Below are 21,741 nucleotides of genomic sequence, written 5' to 3'. Positions count from 1 at the left end.
CTTTGACAATTTACTGAACACGGTCTGACTTCCCTTTCTGCATACTGACTGTTCATCAAAGTACCTCAAACTACCGCCTAACCTAAAACCCTCCTGTGCTCTCCACAAGTACTCTGCTACCCGAGAATCTGCTCCCTTTGTGTAGTGCAGTCCTGACCTGTCAAGGGGAGCCCTACAAATCCCCACTCAATAATGCAGGTCCATAATTCTGCAGCCTAGACTCTCACGAGAGTCGAGAAGCCTTTGGCTGAGACCCTCCACTCAGCTTCAAACCAAGGGATTGCCTTTATCTCTGGGAACAATGCAACAAATTTCAAGCTCTGCTTGCACCCTGCAAGAAAGGCCAGCAGCCTTTACCACCTCCACCTGTAACAACTGAGAATGGCATCAGAACCCATAGCAGTGGGAACAGATCCACCACATTGGGTTCACTAGGTGATGCATCGGGTGCAGAGTCCATGGGCGAAACAAGCAGCACCTGGGGTATCCCATATGACATGTCAGATTCTCCAACACTGCTGGACCCTGAGGCAGCAGCCTGAAGACAGCTGACCATAGCCAAATGCACCTTCATCACGAACTGTGGTCAGTTCCTCCTCCTGTCTCTACACACAGCATGCACACATCCTACCCATCCTAGCAGGACTTCTGAAAAAGAAAACTATTTAAGCAGACGGAAACTTAGATATGCAACTTGCTAATCTCCTGATGTGTCAACAATGGACATTGATGCCTTAATGAGCTGTTTAGTTGGCTGCTCAGAAGAAATAAGAACCATGTTACAGACTGCCTGAATGTACATTTACAGTTAACAATGCGAGATTAAACCTCTTAAATAGAAAAATACACATGAAACTCAAGAAATACTGCTAGTAACGACAAAAATAGCAAAATTCGTAACTGGCTGCTACAGAGATGTGAACAGGCGACAGCAGAGGGCCCAGCCCACAGTCAACTGCTTTTGACAGATCACAAAATAAACTAATAATCTGTAATTTATTGTCTAATTAATAAGAAGGCCCTGACTTCATGTGTACATAATCTTCCCAGGATCACAGTCTTCTAGAAAACTAAATTGTGACTTTAAAATGTACAGGGTGAAGAAAAAATGTCGCACTTCAATGTTGGCATGTGATTCCTCATCCAGGTTCAAGACCAAAATTTATCTAGCAAAATAAGATTGGGTGCATTTTAAAAGCACATGTATGAAAACAAGGAGCTGGCAACACTGTCATATTATTTTTTTTTACGCTTGTGTTCCTACTTCTTGTCGTTTATAAGCAGGGCATCATTTTGTCACATGACAGTGGGATCCATTAAAAAGCATATATGTGTTTACTAAATGTGCAGTGCACAAGCATCAAGCATAACTGGTTCTGTCAAGTTCCTGTAGGATGGCTTCCCAGTGGAGAAAAAAAAAAAAAAAAGAACGACGATGAATATACTGATATGCTTTTGGTGCTCGGTGCATCCAATAACCAAGCAGCAGCAGCTGCTGCTGCTGCTGCTGCTGCTGCTGCTGCTGCTTCTGCTTATGTGTATGTTGCACAGTAGGCTCAAGGTGCCACCCAATAAGAATATTCTTCATTGCCTGGAGCAACACTATCGTGAAACTGCTGAACTTCATCCACAAGTAATGGACAGAGGTCGTTCCAGGACTAGACGTACTCCACAAGAAGAGGACACAATTCTTTAAACCATTCACAAATCACCTTGGTGAAGAACCTATGATATTGCACAGCGGTTCCAAATATCTTAAAGACTAATTGTTGAAATCTTGCATGATTAAGAACTGTATCTATTTCATTATATGTTAACTCAACATCAGCGGCCAGAAGATTGAATTCGTCGAGTACAGTTTTGCGAATTGCTTTTGCACCTGGTGGAAGATGGTGAACATTTTATAAACAATCCAATATGGACTGATGAATCTAACTTCACTCATGAAGATATTTTAAACCTCCATGACAGCCACTATTGGTCAGAACACAATCCACATGGCACCCATGAATGTGGCTTTCAGGCACACTTTGGCAAAAACCTTTGGGTTGGAAGTCTCCTCGCGTGGTGAGAGTCATATTCTCATAACTGAAGTTATTTGTTATGGTTAGTTTGAGATACTCCGTGGCAGCATTTACTGAACCTGACAACACCATATTTTTAGTAACAATTGAAAAATGTTTTTTTAAAAAGTTTCACAACACTGCACACATGTGATACCAATGTATCATTTACTCTTAATGCTATCTTCTCTTCTCTGGTTCTCCTAGTCCCTGCCTTCACTACATCCTATCTTATTTTGTCGTCTGATGTGATTATCTTTTAATCAAAATGTGTTCGCTTGTTGGCTGTGAAACATTAGAAAGGGAGAGCAAGTTGTTCTGATCTGAGGGTGAAAGGAGAGAGAAAGATCAAGCTATGGTACCATCAACATAGCACTCCTCTTTATGTGAATATTTAAGTCCTCACTGAGGTCAGGAAAATCAAAATTCTTACCTAACAATCTAAAATAACGTTTCACCCTTCCCCAACTTTCTCAGCATATTATTATGAATTATGCACTCTTAACCTAGCTGCTTTCTACCAGAGCAAACTGCGAACTCCCATCTGCTCTATTGCATCCAAACTAATAATTAATTTTTTCTTCACTTATTTTTCAATTTGCTTACATTTTCTTACTAAGTGATAGATGCTTAAATATTTCAAAACCTTAACTAGCTTTTCCCCAGCTTGCATTCATTATTCAAGGCATTATATTCAATGTGATGATTCCAATGGTGTATCTAGTTTCACTGAAAACCTTGTTAATAAAAACATATGACTTACCTATCCTTTTATTACATTACTACTTTGCAGCGTTCATGTGATTTAATAAGTACTTATGGACACAGTAACATCACTCATTGAAAGACTAGCATTCTGACTTTTCTGTGACATTTCAGTTTCAGTGAAACTAATTAACTTACAAGATAATTAATGTTAAAGTTCGTGAGTACCTATGTTTTCCATTGCATATTTTGTCTCTGTGCTTGTTAGATTCTGACCTTTGCTGTTATACTTTTGTTGGCCTCACTTTTATACACAAGTTGACATATTTCACTAATTGATTAATCCATTAATTAAGATTTTGCATAATTTTCCATAATTTTCAATATGGTGCTTGCACCTATAAATGGACTATTCCCAGTACAGATACATAAGAAGGTTCTGTAAACTTTCCTAATTTCCTAAACCACCACATATTTCACAAAGAGAGTTACTGTTAATACTTATAGTCCATACTAACAAGAAAAAAATCTATGAAAACCATTTTTCAAATGATTATGTGGTTTTCAAGATCACAATAAGTTCACGTGCTGGTCTTTATATAGTTCACCACACACTCAAAATAGTTGGTCCCAGGAGAGCTATTAAACACACAACATCTCTGTACATATTTGTAACAATGATGAAAATCCCGGGAGATACTAGTACTCGTGCAACACCTCTGCTACATCTTGTGAAACAGCAGCTAGTTTAAGTTGTGTTAATATTGGTCCTAGAGTGCAAATCTGGTAAACATACGACTAACACCTAAGGGAGAGTATTCTGATCATGTAACCTCATATGTTGTATATTTGAACAGCTATTTGGTTAAACTTCATCTCCCACCTAAACATTGATCAGGAAGTGCTTTACAGTTATCAGTTGTTTATGTTGTGTTAATGTTTCCCTGTTAACTAAATACATTTCTGCACTTTATGAGCAGTGGTCACGCAACTTACTATTTCCACTATCTACATAATTCAATGCTAACTTGAGAATGGTCACCTGTCCTACTCCAAGTATAAGTGGACTGAAATTGATTTGCTACTGTGTTTAGATGTTGTAGGACAGTGCAAGTGTCTACTTGCATCTAAATGTTTGATATGAAACAGAATCTGGTCATTATAATGTTTGTGGTGATAATAAATTTGGAAAAAAAGCCATGTCATTTGGGAATCTGTGTAGTGCACATCATTTGCACAAGTCTAGAAGTCAGTTTACGGCTACTCCACTTGACTTTGATCATTGAGACTCTGAGGGCTTAATGGACACTGAAGGTAGGCACTGTTGCACATGCATCTACATATGTGAGGAGCTGAATTTTAAAATATGCTCTACGCTTTCTGTTTTTTTGTTGTTGGAATTTTGTGTGAACATTCACATGTTCCCAATGAATATTGGTAAAGTCTTACTTTTACCAATATTACCCTTGCAGAGATATAGTCATTTGTTTGACACCATTGTGTAACTTTCAGCAGAGCATCCCGGACTTTTCAGCAAATACAAGACATTCAATCTTCAGCAACATTTTCTTTAAACAAAGGAAACTAGGCAATCTTGTACAACATTCTGCATTGTTTTAAGCAAAATAATAATTTAAAAAAGTACGTCATGGGCATTTTTTATTTAGATAATCTGAAGCAAAGTCAGTTGCAAAAACTGACGCTTTTGGAGGGGGGTGGGGTTAATGTGAAGTTTAGTTTTGATTATCTCTGGGGGTAATTGCTGTACAAACCTGAAACTTTGCACGTAATACTGCACCAACACAAGGTCACACAAAATTTCATTCTCCTAGTGTTTTCCAATAGTTTACAAACTGAGGGGAAAAGATGGAGACTTTTGTAAAAAAAAAATAGTAACAGTAATGAAGGTCATATATCAATATGAAATCTCCAGCCAGGGCAATACACTGCACACATTTATGAAAAAGAGTGGTGTATTGGAAATATCTGCACCACTTTACTACAAAATTTCTACTAGTGTGCTATGATACTGTGATGCAGGAACTTCAATGTTTACCAGAAATGCAGGCTTGTAGGAGGAAAGCAACAAAAATTAATTATTTAACTGTAATTTTTCAAGGTAATAATTGAAACTTAGGGTAATGCCTCATACGAATCTTGACCAGTGTTTTATACAATAATAATCACCACCTACGTATCACTTGAACTGATGTGCATTGTAACTGCTTACACTAGTAGCAGCCAGCACCCTGTTACTTAGTACACTCTGTGATATGCTATCATTTCCCTATCCTCACAATTTTCATCTCGCTCTACCAGCACTTGTTCTTCTCAAGTCCAAAGATGTGAAATGGCTATCCAACTTTACACTTTTCTGTTGACATCCACTACTTCTTCTACAAATATCCTTAAACTGCCTTTTCATGTACATTCTATATCAACTCACATTACATACGTGTGCACGTGTTGTGTGCTTGCGTGCGCGCATGGGGGCGCATGCTTTTTTTATCTCAATATTATTCTTGTGATTATTCAATTAGTTCAGAGAGAGTGTGTTTCACCCACACATGGGATATTAATGCACAGAAGATGATAAACCGATATTCGGGTATTTAGATAAACTGAAAATCCACGTTAAGCACAATTCTTAAGAACTTCAAAAAAAACTTCTATAGATCGGTGCTTAAATTTTCATCTATGTTTGCCATACAAAGTACATTTTTGAATTAATCAAAATGTATTAATTTCAGAACATGTTTGCTTCACATTCACATTCAAAAACTGGAAACCCACTCAGAATTAACAGACAGACATTTTTTTCTTTTACAATTGTTGTCATAAAATTTTCCTTAACAGGAACACTTAGGAAGTGGCATTACATGCTTGCACACACAAATTTTTCAGTGTGAGAGCAAATGTGAAAATGAAACTGTTTAAGACCAATGATAATAACTATTCTAAGCAGAACACATTCAATGGAAATCAATGGCAAATAACAGCAAACCCTAATTTTTCTGATCTTCAAACCATAAATAGAGTCTTAAATTCACACTCATGGTTCACATGGTGGAACGACGACTTATAATAAGCTTACCTATGTGAATCATTCTGGACATAACAGTTATATGCCACTGGTAGACCTAACTCATCCAATGAGAAAAATACTTTAGTCTGGTCAATTTTTAGAGCTCCTCCATCAAATCGCCGCTTTCGCAATATTAATGCTAATTTATGGAGCCACAGAACACGAGAAAGGATATCTTTGGGTTCAAAGCCTCCAGCTAATGGTGGCAGGTCCTCTTTTGTCCACTGCTTGTCTGGGTTTTCAATCATTGCCTGTATGGAGAATTTGTGTGTGAATGAACATAAGGATTATTGTATATAAATATTTACAGAAGAAAGTATACTACAATATCATTATTATACTAACAGAGGGTGACAGAATTTCATGCTAAATGTACTTCTTAATACTTGAGGACCTTCTACTTCGCAACCAATGAAACAAGAATATCTGGAGCAAAGGTCACGCGCACGCGCAGGTCACACGCACGCACAGGTCACGCGCACGCGCAGGTCACGCGCACGCGCACATGCATGCGCACGCAAAGGTCACGCGCACGCAAATGTCACGCGCACACGCACACACACACACACACACACACACACACACACACACACACACACACACTTGCAATTTTGAATATGTTAATAAAGACGTATGTCAGAAAAGAAAAAGGAACCACCAAAAATTGTAGGAAAGACTGGAAATTAAATAGGCAGTTTATCTAGACAGATTGGTCACGGCAACTGCAAGAGAAAAAATACATAACTATATAGACAAATAAAAAATAATCAATTTTTGAAAATATAATGTAATTGGATAGACAAGAAAATCTACTCACCAAGTGGTGGCAGGAGAATACATAAATAGCGGTATATTTAAATTTGTAAGCTTTCAGAGCCAGTGGCTCCTTCTCCTGGCAGAAGTGTTGAAAGGGAAAGAAGAGGGGTGAAGGAAAAAAACTTGTGACATTTAGCAAATGGGGAGAGTTTGGAAAAGTCACCCAGAACACCAGGTCATAGGAGACTTACCAGACTGGATGAGAATTTTCCTGACCTTTCAACCTTTGTGCCAGGAGGAGGAGCCACTGGCTACTAAAGCATGCAAATTTAAATACTTTTATGAGTGTTTTCCTGTCGTCACTTGGTTAGTAGATTTTTTTATCTGTCCAATTACATTAAATATCTAGACTGAGATAGAACATATTATACACTGAAGCACCAAAGAAACTGGTGTAGGCATGTATAATCAAATACGGATATATACAAACAGGCAAAATATGGCGCTGCGGTTGGCAATACAAGACAACAAGGCAAGAAGTGCCTAGCACAGTTTTAGATTGGTTACTGCTGCTACAATGGCAGGTTATCAAGATCTAAATGAGTTTGAACACGGTGTTGTAGTCGATACACGAGTGATGGGACACAGCATCTCTGAGGTAGCAATGAAGTGGGGATTTTCCCATATGACCATTTGACAAGTGTACTGTAAATATCAGGAATCTGGTAAAACGCCAAATCTCTAACATTGCTGCAGCTGGAAAAAATACTGCAACGACGAGACTATTGATGACTGAAGAGAATTGTTCAACATGACAAAAGTGCAACCATTCTGCAAATTCCTGCAGATTTGATTTGCTGGGCCATCAACAAGTGTCAGCGTGCGAACCATTCAATGGAACGTCATCGATTTGGGCTTTCGGAGAGGAAGACACACTCTTGTACCCTTGAGGACTGCACAACACAAAGCTTTACACCTCACCTGGGCCTATCAACACTGACATCGGTCTGTTAATGACTGGAAGCACGTTTCCTGGCCAGATGAGTCTCACTTCAACTTGTACCGAGCAGATGGAGGAGTATGATGTATGGAGACAACCTCACAAATCCATGGGCCCTGCGTATCAGCAGGGGACTGTTCAGGCTGTTGGAGGCTCTGTAATGGTTTGGGGTGTGTGCAGTTGGACCGATATGGGGCCTTGATACGTCTAGATACAACTGACAGGTGAAACATACATAAGCATCCCGTATAATCACCTGCATCCATTCATGGCCATTGTGCATTCCAACGGACTTGGGCAATTCCAGCAGGACACTGGAACACCCCACACCCCAGAATTGCTACAGAGTGGCTCCAAGAACACTCTTCAGAGTTTAAACACTTCTGCTGGCCACCAAAATCCCCAGACGTGAACATTATTGAGCATATCTGGGATGCCTTGCAATGTGCTGTTCAGAAAAGAACTCCACCCCCTCATACTCTTACAGATTTATGGACAGCTCTGCAGGATTCATAGTGTCAGTACCCTCCTGCACTACTTCGGACATTAGTCAAGTCCACCCCATGTCATGCTGCGGCACTTCTGCATGCTTGCGGGGGACCTACATGATATTAGGCAGGTGTACCAGTTTCTTTGGCTCTTCAGTGAATGATTCAGCAGTCAGCTTCTCGGCAATTACACACATCAAATAGTGTGATCAAAGTATATGAAAAAAATGGACAAGAACAGAGAAATAATATCAAATTTTACAATGATAAAATGATAACAATAGAAAACAGATGGTGTGGAGGAATGGAGAAGAATGATATTTGGCAAAATAAATCCATGGAGAAGATTTATTCGTAAAAGTGGATCTTAGGTTCCTTTGTAACTGAATTCTATTTATGGATGTTCAGTATTACAAATCAGTGGTTAGTTTTCAGTTCTTGTGGGAATGGCCAGATAAACACACCAAGACGTAGGAACAAACAATGTTGTTGTTAATATTTACTGGCCACAAAAATTTTCAGAGACCATACTTGGTAATGGGTAGTACAGGTACTTAACAGTGAATAAGCATAGCACTAAAACAATGCACATTTATGGTTGTGTGTGTTCTGAACAAGCACACAAATTGGTAAAGCTGAGATATGTTCACGTTTTTATTTACATGTCAATCCACTACTCAGCACTCCCAGTCTATTGTTTGAATTCTACTCATAATTCTCCCATGACATTAATTTTATCATATTAGTTCATTAGTCAGCTGAATCATGTCTGAAATATCTTGCTATGAAGTAGAATGTTTTGGACTAAATCATAGGTCTTATATTTTTCTCAGTGAAAATATAGATTCTCATTTAATATTTACGTGAATGCATTTAATTTGTATTTATACAAATGTGTGATTGACAAGGAATGGGGATTTTCGCTTTACTTGAAGTGCCTTTATTTGTTCATCAACATCGACTTTATCCCCTTCAAAGTAGCCCCCCCCCCCCCCCCCGATCCCCCGATATAATACACTGGTGTCAGCAGTTTTTCCAACTTGGATGTACTTCTGAAACTCATTCAGCGATTCTGTTTTTAACTCGTCAATGACGACAAAAAGACCTCCTTTCATTGTTCTCTTCAGGAATAGAAAGAAGTTGCAGGGGCCTGTGCCTGGTGAATATGGTAGCTGTGGCAACATAACAGTTTTGTTTTCTGCCAAAAAATCATGAACAAGCATCGAGATTTGAGTGGGAGCGTTATCATGATGCAATTTCCACTAGTGGATTCACCACAATTCTGGTCATTTTCTTCAGGTTGCTTCACGCAAATGGCACGTAACTTCCAGGTAGTATTCCTCATTAATCATATGACCACAAGGCTGGCACTCATGATACTCTATCCCACTGTAATCGGCGAAAACACTGAGAAGAAGAACGTTCACATGAGATCGAACCTGTCAAATTTTTTCAGTCTTGGCTCTTCTGGCAGTTCCCATTTGGACAATTTGGCTTTTTAGTTTCAATGTCATACACCTACACCAATGTTTTGTCACCTTTTATAACCTTCTTTAGAACTTCTGGGTCATTGTCTATGTCATGTTGTTCTTGGTTGAAATTCATCAATTTCAGAACAAACTTAGCTCTTAAACATTTCATGCACAAAACGTCTCAAAAAATTGCTTGACATGAACCTAAGGATATGTCAACATCATCAGCAACCTTTCCGATGGTGATTCTGCAATTTTCTTTACTTCTTCCACAATGTCATCAGTAATTTACGTGCTAAGGCATCCAGGGCAGTCATTGTCTTCAATGTCTTCTCAGTCCTCTTTGAAACATTTATACCAATCATAAATTCTTCTCTTACTCATAGTAGATTTGCCGAAAGCCACAGTCAACATTTCGGTTGTGGTGCTGCACTTTATTCCAATTTTCATGCAAAATTTAATGCAAAATCTTTGCTCCATATTTTTCATTAGTAAAAATTCACAGAGCACTGTCAATGTTCCTCTGGGGGAGAGATTTGATGGCTGACGTCACCCGTCCATTGCTTATCATGTGACCCAATGCTCATTTCCTCCCAACACACAGTCATGTGCAGATCTCCATATTTCATTTCGTCATGATTGATTTCAGTTATTTGTTGTTTGTTATCTGCTATATATTCTCTCATTTCATTATTTCTTTTGTTAATATTTTTAATGGATAACGAAAGATTAAACAAAACAGCGAGGCAGCAGTCTGAATAGTAGGACACTAACATACTAAATTCCCTCCCCTATACTACATTTATAAAGTGGATTTTTATAAATACCAATACCATGTTTAATATTTTACAATGCAATAGATTTCAATATGACTGCAACCTGAGTGGAAAGAGTACTGTGGGTAGAATCAAATTCTTTTACGGCACAGTTTATTTTGCAGACATATTTATCACTTACAAATCATCTTTTTATTATTCAATTGATTACAGCTGGGAACCTGGATATACACTTCTAGCTGAACAAATCATGTTTCTTGTGTCAATGGTGATTGCTTCTTCACTGCTAATTTTTATTGAATGTGTCCCAACGTGTTTAGTTGTATCCTAATTCCAAGTCACACACCAATGTTGCATCATGGAATAGCAATATTTTTCAGTATTTCTTTGGTCACTTGAGCCACTGTCTTTCCTTTTACTATGTGTTACAGGTTTCCATTCATATTTATTTACTGAATTTTAAGTTACTGAGGTTATTGATAATTTGCTGGGCACATCTGATATATTAAACCTAAAGTTTTGAATGTTAGTACTGCTTATACATGCGCGCGAGTTTTGATGGTATTGTTTTGTTTCCATTGTCCAGCTTTCACACATATTGGACTATTTCTCTCTTGTTAATCTATTATTTTCTTTACTTGGAGTCATCATTTTGATGCTTACCAGCTTACTGCTGATGTCTGCACATGGATTAATGCAATGCTGTTTTGCTTTTATTTCACAGCTTTCTGACACATAGAACTCTTTTTCCTCATAATAATTTATCATTTTCTTGTTCTTGTTCTTGAAATCTAGATTTCACTTTTCAACACTTCAATATCATTTTGAAGTGTCCTCAGAATTTCAATTTTTGTATTCACTGCTTTTTCAAGATCAGACATTTCAAAGTGCAAACAGCCCAGACATGTCCATGAAAAAATCGTCATTGACCTATTTTAATTTTATTTTGCTGCACTTTTCGTGCCGCTATTAGTTACACTTAACACACAGGATTCCTCTTATCACTTTCTATTTACATTCTTTACACAATGAACTATTCAATTTTCCATTTTTGATCAGAGCGGAACACTATCTGTTCTTACGGGTGTCATCTTGCAATCTTGCTGTTAGAAGTAGTTTACTTTATAGTGAAATTGAAGTAGACAGTTCCTGTGAGACAGTACGTGTACTAATTATACTTGACAACTGGACTAAATTAATAATCAGTTCCTATTACTGAACCCCCCCTCCCTTTCCCACTCAGATGATGCAATTGCTGAACAGTTCAAAAAATCTTTAAACTCATTGCAAACAGGTACCCCACTCATAAACTACAGTTGGTGGTAGCTTCAATCTACCCTCGATGTGATGGCAAAAATACATGTTTAAAGTCAATGGTAGACATAAAATCTCATCCTAAATTGTACTAACTGCTTTCCCCAGAAATCATTTTGAGCAATTAGTTAAGGAGCCCACTCAAAATGTAAATAGATGTGTAAACATATTGAGCTCTTAGCAACAAATAATTCTGAGCAAATAGGGAGCATCATGACGGATACAGGGATTAGTGATCATCAGTTCATTGTAGTGAGACTGAATACCATAACATCTAAATCCACCACTAATAAAAGCAAAATATGTCTGTTTAAGAAGCAGATTAAAATTCTCCTGGTGCCTTTCTAAGAGACCAAGCCCACCTCTTCCAAATTAGCTATGTAAGTACAGACATGCTGTGGCTTAGATTCAAAGAAATTGTATTGAAGGCAACTGACCAAATAAACTAAAAAGAGATGGTACTGATCTGTGGGAACAAAACAAGTTACAATGCTGTTGCAGAAGTAGTGAAAAAAACATACCAAATTTAGAAGAACACTAAATCTTCAAGTTTGACAATTTTTTACTGAAGCTCAAAATTTAGCATGGACTTCAATGCAAGATGCTTGTAATAGTTTCCACAATGAAACTCTTGTTCAAAATCTGGCAGAAAATCGAAAGAGATTCTGTTGATACATAAAGTACAAAAATGATCAGACAATCAATATCTTCATTGTGCAACAACAAAGATAATGTTACTAACGAGAGTGCTACTAAAGCTGAATTACTAAACATCGTTTTCCAAAATTCTTTCATCAGATAAGATGAAGTAAATTTCCCAGAATTCGAATCAGGAACAGCTGCCAACCTAAGCAACTTAGGAATAGATATATTCTGCGAAGTGAAGCAGCTTAAATCACTTAAAAAAAGCAAGTCCCCCAGTCCACATTGTTTACCATTTAGGTTTCTTTCAGAGTATACTGATACTGTAGCTCCATACTTACCAATCATATACAACACAACTTGCTCAATGAAAGATGTGTACCTAAAGACTGGAAAGTTGCATAGGTCACATCAATACTTTAGAAAAGAAATAAGAGTAATCAGCTGAATTATACACCCATATCACTGATGTTGATTTGCAGTAGGGTTTTAGAACACTTAGTGCTTTTGAAAATTGTGAATTATCTTGAACAAAATTATCTAGGGACAAATAATCAGCACAGAATCAGAAAATATCATTCTTGTGAAACACAACTGACTCTTTATTCACGGGAAGTAAAGAGTGCTATCAACAGGAGATTCAAATTATTTTATATTTCTAGATTTCCAGAACACTTTTAACGCCTTTCCATGCAAGTGAATTCTACACAAATTCCATGCCTATGGAGTATCATCTCACTTGTGCAACTGGATTCGTGATTTCCCGTCAGAAAGGTCAGTTTGTAGAAACTGATGGAAAGTCAATGAGTAAAACAGAAGTGATATCTGGTGTTCCACAATGAAGTGTTCCTAAACTATATAAACAATTTAGGAGACAATTTGAGCAGCCCTCTTAGATTATTCACAAATCATGCAACTATTCATCGTCTAGTAAAGCCATCAGAATATCAAAACCAATTGTAAAATGATGCAGAGAAAATATCCATATGGTGTAAAAAACTGCAACTGAGTCTAAGGAATGAAAAGTTTGAGGTCATCCTGTGAGTACTAAAAGGAATCCATTAAAATATGATTATATGATAAATCACACAAACCTAAAGGCTGTCAATTCCACTAAATACCTAAGGATAACAATGAGGAACAAGTTAAATTGGAATGATCGCATGGATTATGTTGTGGGGAAAGCAAACCATAGACTGTGTTTTATTGGCAAAATACTTAGAAGACAAAACAGATCTACTGCAGAGACTCCTACACTATGCTTGGCCGTCCTCTTTTGGAGTATTACTGCGCTGTATGAGACCAGCATCAGATAGGATTGAGGGAGGGGTGTGACATTGTATTATCGCAAAAGAAGTGAGTTGGTGCACGGATTTAATACATGAATTGGGGTGGCAATCATTAAAAGAAAGGTGTTTTTTGCTACAGTGAGGTCTCTTCATGAAATACCAATCAACAACTTTTTGCCCCCAAATGTAAAAATATTTTTTGGTGCCCACCTAATTATAGAAAAATGATCATCATAATAAAATAAGAGAAATCAAACCTCCACCAGAAAAATTTAAGTATTCATTTTTTTCCCTTCCCAACAACGTACAAGATCGAAACACTAGAGAAATAGATTGTAGGTGGTTTGATGAGCCCTCTGTCAGGCAATTAATTTTGAACTGTGCAGTAGTCACGCAGATGTAGAGGTAGATGCAGCAAACTAAGTGAAAAGTCACATTGCACTGCCATAACTGAATGAGAATAAGATCTCAATGTTGTATATCTCTACATCTACATCGATACTCTGAAATCCACCTTTATGCATGGCGGTGGGTACCCCTTACAACTACTAGTCATTTCCTTTCCTGTTACACTCACAAATAGAACAAGGAAAAAATGACTGTCTATATGCCTCCATATGAGTCCTAATTTCCCCTATCTTATCTTCATGGTCCCTACGTATAATGTATGCTGGAGGCAACATAACTGTTATGCAGTCAGCTTCGAATGGCAGTTCTGTAAGTTTCCTCAATAGTGTTCCTCAAAAAGAATGTCGCCTTCCCTCCAGGAATTCCCATTTGAGTTCCTGAAGCATCTCTGTAACTCGTGTGTGTTATTTGAACCTACCAGAAAGAAATCTATCAACCCACCTCCAAATTGCTTCTATGTCTTCCATTAATCCAACCTGGTACAGATCCAAACACACGAGCAGTACTCAAGAATAGGTCGCACTAGCAACCTATATGCAGTCACCTCTACATATGAACCCTACTTTTCTAGAATTTTCCCCAACAAACCAAAGTTTACCATTCGTCTTTCCTACCATAATCCTAATATGTTTGTTCCATTTCATATCACTTTCCAACGTTACACCCAGATGAACATGTAACACGTCAGTCTCAGTTGCAAATAGAAACCAAACTTTATCCAGGTTTCAGCCAAAATAATTTGGTCTCCTTTAGAAGTGAGTGACACTAAACTACTGCATGCCAAAGTTTGGCCATGTCAAGTATAGAGCTGTAGCACCATAGTAACTAGTCAACATTACTTGGGCTCAAGAGAAACAGCAGGCCCCACTGTGCAGACGAGGTTGGTAAGCCGTGAGAGTTGCACCGGAACTGCATGCAGATTATGACTAGTAACTATGGTGCTACAGTTTTATATCTGCAATGTAACACCATTTATCAGGAGAACAAATGGTTGAAATTGCTCTGAGCACTATGAGACTTAACATCTGAGGTCATCAGTCCCCTAGAACTTAGAACTACTTAAGCCTAACTAAATTAAGGACATCACACACATTCCTGCCCCAGGCAGGATTCGAACCTGTGACCGTACTGGTTGCGTGGTTCCAGACTGAAGTGCCTAGAACCGCTCGGTCACAATGGCCGGCTGGGAACAGTAGTAAAGCTGTATCCAAACATTACAAGTTTGTTTTTCCTACTCATTCAGTTAATTTTCATCCCCCTGCACACAACTTTGTTGGTTGCACTTGCTGGCATACATGTTTAATAAGTCATAGTGTTTTGAAACGAGGACTCTGCTGATCACTGTCATTGCGGTTCAATTGTCAATGGCAGGTTACACTTGGGGCCTGAAGCTGACACTATATGGTGTCAGAACTGGTAGCACATTTTGAATAAATGTTGTTGGATTACAATACATCATTTATCATTACACAAGTTTTCATAATATTGTCACAATCGAACAGAATAACATCCTCAATGCCATGGATTTTGAAAACATGAATCACGTGAAACCCAACTCGCACTTTTCTCATGACACACTGAAAGCTTAGGATGAAGGTAGGCATGTGCACACAGTATTTTTTGATTTTCAAAAAGCCTTCGACTCAGCACCACACTTACGCTTATTTTCAAAAGTACAATGATATGGGGTATCAAGTGGTATTTGTGATTGGGTTGAGAACTTTTTTGTAGGGAGGACACAGAATGTTACCTTGGATGGAGAGTCACCATAAGGTGTAGCAGTAACATCAGGTGTTTCTCAGGGAACTGTGTTGAGACCCTTGCTGTTTATCTTTTATATTAATGACCTCACATGCAATATCAATAGTGCCTCAGATTTTTTTGCAGATAATGTAATTATCTATGATGAAGTGTTGTCTGAAAGAAGTTGCATATATATAGTAAGTCAGATTTCGATGAGATTTCAAAGTGGTCTAAAGATTGGCAACTTGCTTTAAATTTTCATACATGTAAAATTGTGCACTTCACAAAATGAAAAAACATAGTATCCTATGACTATAATATCAATAAGTCACAGTAGGAATTGGCCAAATCATACGACTTCCAGGGTGTAACACTTTATAGGGAGATGAAATGGAATGATCACATAGGCTCAGTCGTCAATGAAGCAGTTACTAGTGACTTCGGTTTGTTGGTAGAATATCGGGGAAGTGCAATCAGTCTACAAAGGAGATAGCTTACAAATCACTTGTGCAACTAGTCTCTGTTGGTCCATAATGGACACAGTTGGTTAAGTAAATGTCAATGTCAATGAAATTCACCAATAGCCATGAATCTTAAGATGTTATTTTATTTTATTTTGAAGGCTACCACATCTTAAGATATGTGGCTGTTGGTGAATGTCCACAGCTCGTGGTCTTGTGGTAGCATTCTCGATTCCCGCGCATGGGGTCCCGGGTTCGATTCCCAGCGGGGTCATAGATTTTCTCTGCCTCATGATGACTGGGTGTTGTGTGTTCATCATCATTGACTCGCAAGTTGCCGAAGTCATGTCAACTAAAAAAAAAAAGGACTTGCAATGCGGCGACCGAACTTCCCCGCATGGGGCCTCCCGGTCAACAATGGCATACCGTCATTTTTATATTTATTTTTATTTTTTGGTGAATTTCATTGACAGTTACTTGTGCAACTGGTTCTAGAATATTGCTCAGGTCTGTGGGACCCTTAAAAAACAGGACTAACTGGGGATATTGAATTTATACAGAGAAGTGCAGCACAAATGGTTAGAGGTTTGTTTGGTTTGTGGAGAATGTCACAGGGAAACTAAAGGAACTGAACTGGGAGATTTATGAAGGTAATTTACATCTATCTCGAGAAAGTCTATGAGCAAAGTTGCAAGAGCTGGCTTTAAATGGTGACTTTAGGAATATACAACAACTAACTACATATTGCTCACACAGGGATCATGAGGATAAGATTAGAATTATCACTGCACACACAGAAGCATTCAAACAATTATTCTTCCTGCACTCTATACATGAATGCAACAGGAAGAAAATCTAACAACTGGTAGAATAGGACATACCCTCTGGCATGCACTTCACAGTGGTTTGCAGAGAATATATGTAGACGTAGAGATGTAGAAGTGACAATCTTTTCTTTTCATAATATTTTCATAAAATTATGTACAAGCTTCATCCTTTTTTCTTTTTATGCCTGAAGATGGCTGCCTGATATGGCCAAAACCAGTGAAGTAAGAATATAAATGTTAACATGCCAGGAAAAAAATTGTTAAAAATACTAATACAGTAACCATTAGTTCCTGAATGTGACTGTAATGCTGTCCCCCATGAAGTCATTCAGCCACAATCATGCAATTCCCAATGATATAATTATAGGCCTACAAAGTACAGGATCAATGTGTGTGTGCGTGCTGAAATTTGCTATCGACATGTTAGTAATAATGACAGTTGCTAGCCAAATTCACTGCAAGTGCATGTGTTAAAAGTACACAGTAGTTCTTGTTACAGGTTCAGTTACACTTGTGCATTCCATATGAATACAAATCAGAAAGAGAGCCATTGTTTCATAGTGAATTCATGGCATCTGGAAACAGGGAAGGCAAATCCTGCTGACTCACTACTGACTTGTCTACTGCTTTTTTGCAGCTGCACAAACTACTTGGGTGATGACACAGACACATAATCTGTTCTATTAGTGCATGCGCTAATGTTGTCAAATCTTATTCCATAGTCAATTTGTATCCCTTGATCCCAGTAAATGGTCGTAAGCAGAATAAAATAGTTGTAATGCTATGATTTGAGTGTTATGGTCATGAAGGTTTAGATAATGGTTTCATCATAACTGTAAGTATGGTGGGAATGACATAAAATGTAAAGGAGTGTAGGAAACCACTGTTGCATGAGGAATAGGGACATTACACATCAGAAAATGTGCACAGCAGCTGAATATAAACAGATTTGCCACTGCTTTACAAATACCTCCCAAACTTCTTAATGCTGCAAGCATCTGCATTTCACCAAGACATTTTCACAACAACTGCACAGAATCAGATTGTATGCTATGGAGACTATGTAATGGATTTCACTGACACGCACCCACTGCCCACCAGACTGCAGCTTTCTACTGAACATAGTCCAATGTTCTTAGCAGAATCCCAGTATACCAATATATAAAAAAAATTATAATGGAGAATTCTTGTTACATTATGTACATGACATCAGTATCATGTCCACATGGTCTTCTTTTATCCCACTGTCCATGTTAACAAAAATTACAACACAATAACATGTTAGCAACTGTTTAGCAGTGTAGAACATGTAAAGATAAAGCTGGCAGAGAAACTTGCGTTTACCAAACAGTCAGCGAAATATGCTAACCAATAACTACAAGAAGCCAAAGTCTCTCCACACCCACTAGGCAATACCAGAAACCAAACATTTCTGTAAATACGTAACTTCTAGTGTGAAACATTGTTTACCCCCGTCATCTCATGACATCTGGTAATTATCTCTTAAAGTAAAAGCTGATTAGCAACTGTCACATACCTGAACATGTTCATAAGCAAGTTGAGAGCAGGAATTTATGACAGAACGTGTTAAACGCTGAGACAGTATTTCAGCATTTGGAGTCATTTCCCATATTACAGAATATGTCAATTTATCTTCACCAGGTAATAGAGAGCATAGCATGCACAGTTCTTTTGGGAGCATGTGATGAACCTGAAATACATTTTTTCACATAATACGAAAACTGTAGAGAAATTGACATAAAAGTTCAGTTAAATACAATACCAGTTTAGAAACAGGTCTTCACTACTTCTTGAGAAATATGTGTCGGATTCAGATAGAGGATCTGAAAGTTTTCCTGTTGACGCAACAGTGATACAAGTGACAAAAAAGAGCAAGACAAAAGTACTTATTAGTTTTTGTGTGTTAATGGTGAAGCTATGCTCATAGAAAAGACACAAATGGCACTGGTCTGTTCTTTGTAAGTATGGTGTTAACACAAAGTTTGTACAAAATTTACAACCTTATATTACAATAAAATTTAGGGGCTCAGTCATAGTAACTGAAGGACTGATAACACAGTTTTGACCTTGTACCAATTACTTTTACACAACATTTCTTAAACAAAACTTAATTAAACAAAACCAATTAATTCATCAGCTCTGTTTTTCTTTCCACAAAAAATTACTGTGTCCTTCTATTCTGCTAAAGTACTGTTTTCTTCACTAATCTGTAGTCTTTTGTGCCTCATGTCTTCCTGCTTAGCAACAGTGACAAACCACCCTGTCCAATAGTTCACTGGTCATATCATCAATTTGTCTGTGGTAAATGTTTCTCACGCAGTACCAACATTACGAGCATAAACTAGCATAAATGAAATGTAAAGTCATTCTCTAGTTTGATTAAAACTGCTTGTTTGGTGTTACTTACCGCATCAACAAGATATACACTGGTAGCTTTCTTTGAAACAATGTCATCCAAAGGAGTCTCTGCTGTTAAGAAGTGTGTAACATCTGAAATGTGAACTCCTATTTCAAAATTCCCATTTTCCAGTAATTTACACGAGACAGCATCATCCAGATCTTTCGCAGTCTTTGGATCAATAGTGAAAATGCACTCCTTCCTGGAATGAGAAAAGTCAAATTTCAAGGCTTTCAAACACTTGATCTAAGTGAAGTACTTTCAGGATATTTGTAACAAATCTACCTCAAATCAACTCGTTTTCGTATTTCCTCTTCGCTGATATGGTACGGTGCTTGAGGGAAATAACCTTTCATATCATCTGAATATGGAGTAATATCAAGTCCATGCTCCAACAGAATACCTGTGGTCTCAGCTTCCTTATTACCAACTTCCCCTACCAGTTCAATAATTTCTCTAGAAAGAAAAAGTACAAGCATTTAATATGTTTCAGAACATATGCTGTAAGTAATATTTTTTGGGTGAAAATGATAGATGTAACTACAAATATGTATATCAAAATGCCTACTTCTGAGAATCACACATCATCATTATTCTCTCTACATATAAAATTCCAAGTTACAAAATACATGCAGCCACAAAGAATTTCCTACTTGGTACACATTTAACATCAAACCCACAAGCAAAAACAAATGTATGCAGGTGAAAAATTGGATGTACAAGAGCCTGGCCAACTAAAGAAAACTTGCTTTTTGGGTCAGTTTCAGTTATGGAAGCTGTCAAATCATTATCGCGGTGGAACTAGGTCATAATAAAGTGTGCACACAATGAATCATTCAAAAACTGTCTGAAGAACATAAGTTGAAACATCTGCAGATTAGCATAAGACCCATCTTTACACTTACCAAATTTTTATTTTTACAGTATAAATCATATTTTTCAATATTTAATCATCCAGTTTTTCCCCCCAAATGGCAATAAAAAGTCTGTAGTCTACATGCTGCGGGCTTCCACATTTTCAATATCCAGCACAATACAAAGAGAACAATTCTCATCTTTTATACCTTTCTTTACATTACTTGCACTTCAAATGATTTAAGGAAACAGTTTCTTGGGTTTAATTATTAAATTATAAAAACTTGTTGGCACTCCCTTTCACATGTACAACTCACAAAATCTTCAGTAAGAAAAACTTACCTCATGTAGGAATGAACTCTTATTAACTCCTAGCCTTGGCAATCAAAACGTTTTATCAACTCATAAATAGTTGGAACTAACAATGATGCCACAGTGACATGCTGTTATTGATAGACTTTTAACACTATGTTTGAGAACATCTTGAAACAAATTCACAGCAAGATGACCACATTATAATAACATCAAAAAACATTTCTGTTCACAGATATGTAAGGTATTACATGTGTTTAACATACATTCATATCCATGTACCACTGAAGTTACATAGTGTATCTATAAATATCATACAGAATGAGAAACATTGTGCACAAGGCAGTACATAAGAGATTAAATAAGATGAAGTCTACCTTTCAGCTGTCAGTAAATAGTATGCTGTGTGTGCCTTTCATACTGTTTAGAATTAATGTACTCTACTTTGTATTTATGACCTAGGACAGCAATTTGCCGTGCTGATATATTCATGTATTTTCTTACATTCCTTGCCATACAAATTTATACAGAATAGAAATCCCTGTTCTAGAAGTATAAAGAGGATTTCCTACTATTCAGATATTTGTTATTTCTACCTTCACATAGGGTGTTTATTTTTTTCCGATTGATTATTTATAAATATGTTGTGCTACTTAGACATTTAATGGCAGAATCCCTAACGTTGGCCTTTCTTTACCATACAACCAAGTTGTATTTGGAATAATAACCACACTGCAAGAGTAACCTCGTGGCAGGTTGAACATTAATAACTTGTAACCTAAGTCTAAAAAAAATCTGTTTCCTCTATGAAAGTACACCAACCTATATACAACAAATATGAACAGTTTTTACACTAATGAACATACAGTAACATTCCATCTGCACTACATATGGAGGGTGAAATCATAATGAAAAATTACAGAATACACAACCTGATACAATAAAAAGCAATGACACACTAATGAACACACATTCAGAATTTAATTATTCTCATATTAGAGGACACTTTACTCATAACACATAACACCCTGTACAATACATACCAATGTATCACACTTTGTAGTTCCCTGCCCAAGATTATCACCATTCTCTATGACAAGAATGACATTGGTAGCTGGTAGCTTTT

General features: G+C 37.4%; 1 protein-coding gene across 1 annotated transcript in view; it reads right to left on the bottom strand.

Moving 5' to 3' along the window:
- The window catches only part of LOC126355935 (DIS3-like exonuclease 2), a 192,000-nt gene that overhangs the window by 101,978 nt on the left and 68,281 nt on the right, over positions 1-21,741 (bottom strand). Inside the window, exons 8-11 of the mRNA XM_050006507.1 lie at positions 19,734-19,904; positions 19,458-19,650; positions 18,567-18,740; positions 5,863-6,104 (exon numbers count right to left, since the gene is read on the bottom strand). Of these exons, the coding sequence (XP_049862464.1) occupies positions 5,863-6,104; positions 18,567-18,740; positions 19,458-19,650; positions 19,734-19,904 (780 nt within the window). The remainder of the gene's footprint in view (positions 1-5,862; positions 6,105-18,566; positions 18,741-19,457; positions 19,651-19,733; positions 19,905-21,741) is intronic.

Source organism: Schistocerca gregaria, chromosome 3, assembly GCF_023897955.1.
Source record: "Schistocerca gregaria isolate iqSchGreg1 chromosome 3, iqSchGreg1.2, whole genome shotgun sequence".
NCBI lineage: Eukaryota > Metazoa > Arthropoda > Insecta > Orthoptera > Acrididae > Schistocerca > Schistocerca gregaria.
This window is presented reverse-complemented; position numbering and strand designations above follow the sequence as displayed.